Source organism: Musa acuminata, chromosome BXJ3-8 (assembly GCF_036884655.1).
Source record: "Musa acuminata AAA Group cultivar baxijiao chromosome BXJ3-8, Cavendish_Baxijiao_AAA, whole genome shotgun sequence".
NCBI lineage: Eukaryota > Viridiplantae > Streptophyta > Magnoliopsida > Zingiberales > Musaceae > Musa > Musa acuminata.
The window spans coordinates 7,579,211-7,589,521 of NC_088356.1; the positions used below are offsets into that span (position 1 = coordinate 7,579,211).

Below are 10,311 nucleotides of genomic sequence, written 5' to 3' on the forward strand. Positions count from 1 at the left end.
TGACCACGTGGAATAGTAAAAATAGGGGCATTAGTCATTTTTTTTTAATTTTTAAAAACTTTACTCGTAATTTTTACCTCGTTTAAAGTTCATATTTTTCTAGGTTAATTTGTTAAGAGGATTAACAATTTGAGAGAATCTTCATTAGTATTTTTATTTAATTATTGGTTTTAATTTTTTTTAGGTCAATGGAGATATTTTTTCTTAAAATCATATGGCTTAAGAAGGTAATTTTATTAAATCAAAATTTATATTTATTAAACTTTGTATATATATATTTTTTTAAGTATTGACAATATATTTCTTAAGTATTTTTTATTTTTCTAGTGACTTCGTGAATATACTAATATATCATCAATGAATATAATTATAAAATTATTTAAAATGATTGAAATATCTTATTTTTTAATCAATAAAAGTTACAGGAATATTAGACCTTGGTAATACTAAAATGTATAGAGATCTCAGAGGTTTGGAGGTTTGTTGCAACGTTCCTAAATGGAAATTATAATGCGTTATCATAGACTTTATTTTATGTTTACTAAGGACCTCTAGGAAGTAGGATGCTATTTGGGTCATCAATGATAGGTTAATTAAATAGATATATTTCTTATCTATAAATATGATTTATTCTCTTAATAGATTTGCAAACATATATATTGATGAAATAGTAAGATTTTATGGTATTCCAAAGCATATCATCTTTAGGACTTTAGATTTTTTTAGATTATAGGAATTTATGGGAACCAAAATTAAGTTTAGTATTGCTTATCATTATCAAATCGATGGTCATTCAAAAAGAATAATTCAAACATTTGAAGATTTGCTTAAAGCCTATGTTATTAATTGGAAAGGTGAATACTGATATTTCTCTTATTGAGTTCACTTTCAATAATAATTATCATTCAAGCATTCAGATAACTTTTTATAAAGCTTTATATAATCGAAAGTGTAACTTTATATAATCGAAAGTATAAAATGTTTATATGTTGAGAAGAAATTGATAATCGAAAGTTGTTAGCACCAAATAAAGTATAAGAGACTATCGAAAAAAAAATTAAATTATAAGAAAAAGATTAAAAACTACCTAGAGTTGTCAAAAAAAGCTATACTTACAATAGAAGAAAAGATACTGATTTTAGTATGAGATTTTATATTCTTGGAGATCTCCCCTTCTAAGAGCATAGTAAAATTCAAAAAAAAAAAAAGAAAAGAAAGTTAAGCCTTATATTTGTTAGACCTTTTGAGGTCATCGGGAGAATCAATTCTATTGCTTATATAATAATTTTGCCACCATCTTTGTGGTCAAAGCAATGATATATTTTATATTTTAATGCTCAAAAAATATACCTTAGATCCGTCTCATATCATTAAGTATGAGCCAATTGTGATAGGTAAAGACTTGTTTTATGTGGAAGAGCCCACTCGGATAATTAATAAGAAAGAAAGGATCCTAAGTGTTAACACATAGAGACCATCAACTAGTGAGTTGTCCCAGTTAGTTCTCTGTTGAAAGTGCAAGTCTCTTTTGATGACTCATTCTAGTTGATGTGGAGAGCAAGCGTTGTGGATAGGATGAAGGAAGCTGTAGGAAGAGACAGTGCACTAGGAGCAGCTCAATCTTCGAACGGTGAAGCTTGGTTTGGGAGCTAGGCGATCTTTTTTGCTAGGTAGCTTTCTGGCTACACTTCCGGGTTTCGTCGATGATCTTGCATAATAGACTTGCACCAGGGGTGTCTCAACTTGACCCCTCTAATACTTAAGTTAGGAAAGCAGAGGGGGAGGAAAACAATAATATCATAAGTGAATTAAGAGAGTAAAGAGTCTCTTTTGCCTATTTACCTCAGCTTGGCTCGGGGCATGGCTTTTATACTTGGGCGCTGGGTAGAACGGACGAGCCTCCGTCAAGGCTCCCTGATGTGGTGGAAACATTTAATGCATGTGGCTTGCCTGCGTGTGCTCCTAGGGGCAGCATTTGGGGATTATCGAGATGACGCCTCTAGTCAAGCTTCCTTGCTTTATTGGATCAGGTAGGACATGGTCCCCCTGTCATTAGTCCGAAAGGGAAGGCGAGTGAAGGTGGACCCTGTTGTCTATTATTAATACGGAGGTATAGCTTCTACTGATATATCAATCGGGAGTGGGTCACATGGGCCCATTTCTAGAAGCCGGGGTAGGCGGTGCGACCCTTGGTCTCCGTGCGTTTGTTTTAGATAGTTTCAATCATTTTTTTTGTTTTTCTAGAGTGACAAATGCTGACCTAAGGGACCTTTTTCTCTTTTTCTCTCTCTCTATCTTCATTTTCCCTAATCCGTATGGGAGTTCATTCACTCTCATTTTATAACCTCCCCCTTCTACTTTGGGAGGTTTTCTTCTCCATTTTTGCCTCCCCCTTTCACATGGGAAGTTGGGTTTTCTTTTGGGCCTTCCCCTTCTTCCACTTCTAGGGGTAGGTACTTGATCGCCTGAGTAGGAGTATAAGTCTGCAATAGTGGGCGCTGGCTTAACTGCATGGGCAAGAGGATCAGTATCAGTTTATCATAACAACTTTCACCACCGCATGTCTTGATTTGACCACTATAGCTGGAGAAGGGACCCATCATGGTGGGTTTTTCATCTCGATCACATGAGCCGTAGAAGTGACCCATCAAAGTGGGTTTTTCATCTCGATCGCATGAGTGGGAGAAGGGACTCATCACGAAGGGTTCTGGCTCGACCACATGAGCGAGAGAAGGGACCTATCATGGCAAGTTTTTTCTCGACCACATCAGCGAGAGGATGGACCCATCATAGTGGGTTTTGGCTCATTCGCATTAGTAGGAGAAGGGAGCCATCATGGCGAGTCTTAGCTCATGGCTACGGGTGATACTACAGTGGATGGTGCTTATTGCTATCGAGGCGCCTTGTCTATGGTGCATGCTGGGTCATGAAACATCTTCCCATCTTTGGGATTTATATCGACTATGACTTTTAATTATGAAGGGGATCATTAACTGTTCTGAGGCTTGATCCACTTGGGGGATCATGCCCCTTTTCTAGGCCCTGTTGTCATGCAATGATTGAAGGCACGTCTTCCATGGTAGGCTTGTCTTGTTGGGTTTCTCATCGCCCCCAAACGAATTTGTACAAGTGTTGTCTTGTGGAAGATGAGTTGCTCCTAAGGTCGCCAAGCTTGTTTTGAGGCCTTTATATGGCAAGGCTTTTGTCTTGGTATCACCAACTTTCAGAGCTTTGCTTTGTCGTTGTTTGCTAAAGCTCCTCGTGGTTTCTTTGTTGGTTGATATAGATCCTTTTAATCCGTTGGAGGGTGTCCCTCCATTCCTCGAGCTATTGAGCACATGAGAGATGGATCATGGAACCCTAGTGAGGGCCAATCCGGAGCTGTCTGTGGAATCTTCTATTGAATCTTGGATTTTGATGATAAAATCAATTGATGAAGTTATGATCTAATCTGAGTTTAAGTAATGTAGGACTATCTTCGATCATAGAAAGATACATCAATTAAAGTAGGAGAATCAGATGTTGGGTCAGAGTAAACATATCAGAAGATTGGACGTCGGCCAAAGGATCAATCGACGTGACAATAGAAGGACTTTGTGTCGTGAGTTCAGGCATCGGGTCGAAGGATCAGACATTGTGCCAAATAGATCGGAAGTTATGAAAGGTCAATATGCCGATTGAGCAATATATTGAAGGAGAGGACGATGCGCCGAAGGATCGGACGAAGCGCTGGATAAACCAATGGCATATTGAACAATATAGAATTCTAGTCTTATAATTGGTTGTCTTAATTAGTCATAGTTAGGTTGTAATTGAGTTGGTTTCGGGTGAAACCATGCAAACTCAATTAGGGGCCCATTGAGCCTAAGTTGGGATTGTTTTGGGCCAAGTGGAATCACCTATGAGGTGGAAAAGTTAAGAGCATACTTTTTCAGGCTATCAGGCGATGGTATCGCCAGACTGGATGGTGGAACCGCCTAATATAGACGATGGTATTGCCAAGACCTAAGAAACCCCAGATGAGACCTTTTTTGACTCTATTTTTGAAGTCATTTGGAGTCTATAAATACCCTAGCTATTCCTGCTTGAAGTAGCACAAATTTGAGTAAAAAAGGGGGAAAAATACTTGAGAAAATAAAATAGAAACTCTCTTAGGATTTAGAGTCTCTTCCTCCTGGAGTTAGAAGTTTTCTAAGGGAGGAGTGATGTTTAAAAGAAAGGTATAAAAGTTCTCTCCTGAACCTGTCAAAAGGAGAAAGAATTGTAAGAGTAGATGATCTTCACCCGTTGAAAGAAGATCGGTAGTGGAAGTCGGTAGCCTCAAGTGAAGGAGAATTGAGAGTGGACGTAGGTCACAATAATCGAATCACTATAATTCTGGTTTACATTTACTATATGCTTTTCATTTACATTGCAAATTTATTTCTTAATTTCCCTACACTTTCATACATTTTTAAGTTAAACATCTTTCCAATACAATTTTATCGAACAACATTTTCAAATCTATGTGATTTTACGAAAGCACTGATTCATTCCCCCCCCCCCCGCTTAGTGCCGAAATGGTCCTAACAGTTGGTATTAGGGCTAAGTTTTTCTCGTTTGGTTTAACACCCAAGTGAATGACTTTTATCGATAATCTAGAGGGTCACTCTATTATTCATCCTCCTATGTTCAATGAAACGGACTACACATATTGGAAAAGATGAGTGAGAGTTATCTTGCTTTCTTTGAACTTTGATTTATAGAATATTATCGAATATGGTTTTCAACAACCGTCTAAATAAATAAATAGAATGATTTTGAAAAAAAATCATTTTCATTAAATATAAAAGCTATGATGTTTTATTTTATGCTTTGGATAAAAATAAGTTTAATCGTATTTCGACTTGTGAAACTACAAATAAATTTTATCATTGAGTGGTACGTCGACACCACTACTCTCAGTTGGTTGAGGGTGGGCTAACTAATTATTGTGATATAGTTCGAAGAAGTACCAACCATGATGAACTCAATTGGCAAGGTCTTGTCCTAGGTCTCCTCCCTGAAGGTAGCATGAAGAGCTATCATCCTGAGAGAGAGAACCGAGTTTCTCGTAAACTCGGTAAGGGAGATCGTCATTAAGCGTACTGAGAGAGAGAACCGAGTTTCCCAAAAACTCAATAAGGGAGATCGTCGTTGGGCGTAGGTCACTCCAAGTCAATCCGAGCTTTTGGAAGGCATCGACGAATAGCACGTCGGTGACACTCCCAATGTCGACCATGACCCTCTTCACCTGAGCAGTTGATATTCATATCGAAATAGATAGCGGATTATCTTAGGCGTTGTCATTGGCTTCTTCGCCCCTAAAAGAGATCAAGGGTTTCCCTTCCATCCGCATACATTTTTCTTTGGGCATAGTGCGTGTCGAGGTGCCTTCCTCTTCTATAGTGGGTTCCTTGAGGATGACATCGATTTGCCTCTTCGGCGCATCGGCCTTCTAAAGGGGAGGGACCCCTCCGGGGGAGCACTTATCATGAGGAGCCACAAAAGAATATTTCTGCGACATTCAACCCTCTTTCTAACATCAAAAAGTTAACACACAGAGACCGTCAACTAGTAAGTCAAGTGCTAGTTGGTTCTCTACCGAAAGTACATATCCCTTCTGGCGACTCCTCTTGGTTGACATGGAGAGTATGTGTTGCAGGCAGGATAAGAAGCTATAAGAAGAGGTAGTGTACTAGGAGTGGCTTAGTCTTGGAGTGGTGAAGCTTGGTTTGGAAGCTGAGCGATCTCCTCCGCCAGGTAGCTTTCTAGCTACACCTCCGGGCTACGCTGATGACCCCGTACAACAGGCCTATGCTAGGAGTGTCCTAGCTTGACCCTTCCGATGCTTAAGTTAGGAAAGTAGAGAGGGAGAAAGACAATAATATCAACAGTGAATTAAGAGAGTAAAGAGTCTATTTGGCCTGTCTGCCCTAGCTTGACCTAGGGCATAGCTTTTATACTTGGGCACTGGGTGGAGCAAACGAGCCTCCATCAAGGCTCCCCTTACCTGAAGTGGTGAAAACACTTAATGTAGGTGGCTTGTCAACGCGTGCTCCCAAGGGCAGAATATGGAGGCTATCAGGATGATGCCTCCGGTCAAGCTTCCTTATTTCTTTTGGTCAATAAAGGCATGGTCCCCTTGTTGTACGTCCAGAAGCAAAGGTAGAAGAAGGTGGAACCATGCCGTCTATTATTAGTATGGAGGTATGGCTTATGTTGATATATCAGTTAGGAGTGGGTCACATGGGCCCATTTCTAGAACCCAAGGTAGGCGATGTAACCCCTGATCCCCGTGCCTTTGTTTTAGATATTGTCTTTTAGCTTACGTGGTGGGGGGAAGCTGGCGGTGCCTGGAATTATCCCTATCACTAAGTAATAGGATCATTTTTTTAGTTAAAATGATTTGAAAACATCATTCTATTAGTGAAACTACTTTGGAGCTAGAGGAGAAAATAAAAAAAGTTTATCCTTATCTTTTCATCGATTGAGGTATGACAAATTAGAGGACTAAACTTTTCTTTTAAGGGGGCGAGAGTGTAATATCCCTTATTTATTAATTATTTATAAGGCATGAGTGGATGAAGCTCCTATGAGAGACTTATGTTAATAGTCATCCAAAAATAAATTGACCATATAATGTTATAATCTCACTTCATCCTTTGTGTTTTTTGATATGCTATCCAAATTATTATTTATGTGTTCTTTGGATATGAATGAAATGAATATAATGTCAAATATGACACTTCACATTATGTTCCTTAGTTGTTTTCTTGATATGCTCCTAAATATTCTTACACCATTGATATGCTCATAAATACTCTTTACTCCATTGTTAAGAGCAAAGCATGTTTCTAATGAAGTAACATTTATGATTTTTATATCTAATGAAATAAGATTTATGAATTCTTGTACTACTGTCTTGCACCTTGACATTAAGGTCATATGAGCTAGTGCCTCTCGTCATTGATATGTTAATCATTTACTGAGCTTTATAGCTTATCTTGTTATTATATAAATATTTTAGATTAACTTGTTACTCACTGAAATGCTACGATAGGGCTAAGGTAGTAGAAAAGTTAAAAGATTTTGGGCAAGTCTTTAATAATTGACATGATGTTGTATAAGTACATTTTGCTTGTAATAAAATAATTTTAAAATACCTCTCTTTTTTAAAATTTTAGAATATAAAATTATAGTTTTATGATGATATGAACTTATGATAAATAATTAATTTTGTGATTGTCTAAATTCTTGCGCTTGTTGATTTAAAAGTGATGATTAACGTTTCTTGAGTTAGTTTTGCGTTCAATAAATTTTTGAATAATATGATGTATGATTATAAACTGCACAAGTTAGTTCTAAGAAGAATAATAAGATTGCAGTTAATATTAGTAAGCAACGATGATGCTATTTGTGGAGCTGACACTTGTGTTTCTGTACATGCTTGATGCTCTTGTTGTATTGTTGTTGACTAACAATGATAAGCAACACAATACTCTTTATCTGTAACTGCATTACACACTGAAAGCAACAGAGTAGGAATCAGTCAACCTCTGTTGTTCTTTACTTAATTAACTATTGAGTTATATTCAGATCATGAATTCCTCCTCCATTTTTATTCTAGAAAAAATATTTGCTATTAGGGTTTGAAGATTTTAGCCACCTGAAGTGATTTGTTCTGTCAATCTGCCATTAAACATTGTTGATATGGCTGGTGGCATTCTCTCAGTGGTATGTTAGGAAATGAAGTGCTTACCAGCAATGTTTTATATAATAGATTCGAGTGTTTAATGTCGTGTTAGCTTCGGTAAGCAATAAAATGAGGAATCGTATCGTCGAAGATGGTATATGATGTTGGATGATGGCATAATCTGAGTGTTTGATATTTTATAAATCTGAGTAATTATTATTAGAAACTACAGATAAAGATTTACATAATAAAATAATATAATTTTACAGAGTTTGATGATGATAAAATATTTATGTATTTCGAGTAATTAAGACTTTTCAGCTTCATTATTATTGGTGTGCTTAAATCGTAACTCAGCAAATGTCTTCCTCCATCTCAAACATCATCAACTCACGCTGGAAAAAAGATGAAGAAAGCCAGAAAATTTATCAGCTTCCAAGAACAACAAAGGCAAACCACACAGTGGATGGGATAGAAGCCACCGTCAGTTGCAATTAATGATAAGGTGCAACGAGATGTGGGAACCCTAATCAACTGGAGGCTGTGCATCGAGCCATCCTTCCTCATCAATATATGAAATGTCAATGAACTTCTTCAGCTCATCATCACTCAGCTGCTTCTCCCACTTCACTCTACCTGAGAGGTCTGATCCTGGTCCTGTGCATCCCGATTCTGCAAACGTCACAAGACCTCTGATGTACAACAAAAAAGATGATTTCATAAGTCTCTGGATCATCCTCTTCTTTAAAAAAAGATAAATTCAGATCAACAGTAAAAAATTGCAACTAGTAACATAGGAAAATAATGTCGTAAGTCTCGTGCACTAGATCATTTTCTTTCTTGTGATAAACTAAAGTCAAACGTAAAAATGTCATTTGATTATTACTAATAAACCTCAGAAAAATCATATATATATATATGTATATTTATATATGTGTGTGTGTGTGTATATATATATATAGTTTTAGTAACGCAGGAAGATAATGTGGTAAAAATCTAATGCACCAGATCATTTTTTTAATGATAAACTAATAACAAATATTAAAAAATTATTATTAGTAATATATCATATTTTTTCGATAAATAAAAATCAAACATAGAAATACCATTCGTTACTTACTCGTCTTTAGCATTCCAAATATACCATCCTTCTGGAACAATGATGTCTGACATACAGGTCTGGTAAAATATCACCCTCGAGTACTGTTTCCATGCCCTCCCCAAGTAAGTTGCTTGAGGCCCTGAGATGGTGCACCACTTGAACACGAAGCCACCATTGTCACTGGTACTGTTTCGCCCTTGAGCTGTCACATATCCTGGCTTCCGAAGGCTTTGAACTGTTGATATATTGCATCGCTGCGTGACACACAGCAATTTGATCAGACACAGCATATGAAACTATAAATCATGTTTCATGCATGTTTTATTTGATTCGTAGGTCGAATTAAGGAGCTATTTTCGAATTTGCATGTCGAGTCGGATCATTGTAACTTAGACATGATCCAAAATTATCATCCCTACGAACAAGTGTTGGATCAAAATGATACCTCATAAATAGATTGGCCATATCCGAAGATGAAGTCGACCACACCTTCGATGTAGCAACCCTTGTAGTAGTGTCTTCCAAGCATATCAGCGAGAGTGTCTTGAAACCCAATGAAGCTGCAGTCGTAGAAGGCAGACTTATCTCCCAAAATCCAAGCGGCCACCGCGGGGGTCAGATTGGCGAATCCATTGTACGTATTCTGCATCAAATATCGACTCATCAAACCGGCCGTTTAAACTCATAATTCATGCACATAAATTTATTCGAAGATTATTACAGTAGAATAATAAGATCGAATCACGGCCATGAACAGTATATGGATAGATTTGTATGGCTGTTTTAGCTACTCGGGCCAGAGACTGAGAGTTACAGATCAGTGAAACCTTGAAGGTTATGCTCTTGGCAACAAAGTTGGAGGCATATGACGTGAAGGTTGCACTGGTGTCAGTGGTATGGCCACTGAAGTCGCTGTAGTTACCCCACTCGATGGACGTCGTCTGAGCTCCATCTCCTTCCAGTACGATGTATCTCTTAGTGCTTGTCACGTTCACCTTCTCCCTGCTTACACCACCACATGAACGACCAGCTCTTTCAAGATATAAAGCAGGGGAAGGAGAACCTACCTGTACACGCCAGCAGCGACATGAATCTTCGTCCAGTTGTTGTTGTTGTCAGGGACAGAGTCGATCGCCTGCTGAATGCTCTTGAAATCGCCACCGCCCTTGAGGTCGACGACGATGGTTCTCGCGATGGAGGCAGCTGCAATGGCCACAGGAGCACGTAGTGATATGGAGGAGAAGACGGAAAGGAAGAGGACGAGCCACCTCATTTGGAGCATTTGGAAACACGTATATGCAAGGCTTGCGAGAAATGGATCGGCGGTGGAAGGGAATACTACCTAGTGTGGTACATGTATATATAGATAGAGATTATATAGTGGGAGTCAAATTGATGTTAGTAGTGCCTTTAAATAATTTCTGGAAGTAATAGGGAAAATTTGTATTCTTTTTCTTTTCACATTCAGTGGTAAGTATGATTAGAATTTTGAAGC

The 10,311-nt window shown here is 37.9% G+C and overlaps 1 protein-coding gene across 1 annotated transcript; it reads right to left on the reverse strand.

Moving 5' to 3' along the window:
- Positions 1-8,240: 8,240 nt before the first annotated feature.
- On the reverse strand, positions 8,241-10,089 carry LOC135645728 (putative pectinesterase 10). The gene is made up of 5 exons (XM_065164375.1): positions 9,884-10,089; positions 9,644-9,818; positions 9,262-9,459; positions 8,835-9,070; positions 8,241-8,406 (listed from the first exon to the last, which is right to left on the reverse strand). The coding sequence occupies exons 1-5, from the start codon at positions 10,087-10,089 to the stop codon at positions 8,241-8,243; spliced, it is 981 nt and encodes a 326-aa protein (XP_065020447.1).
- Positions 10,090-10,311: the final 222 nt, after the last annotated feature.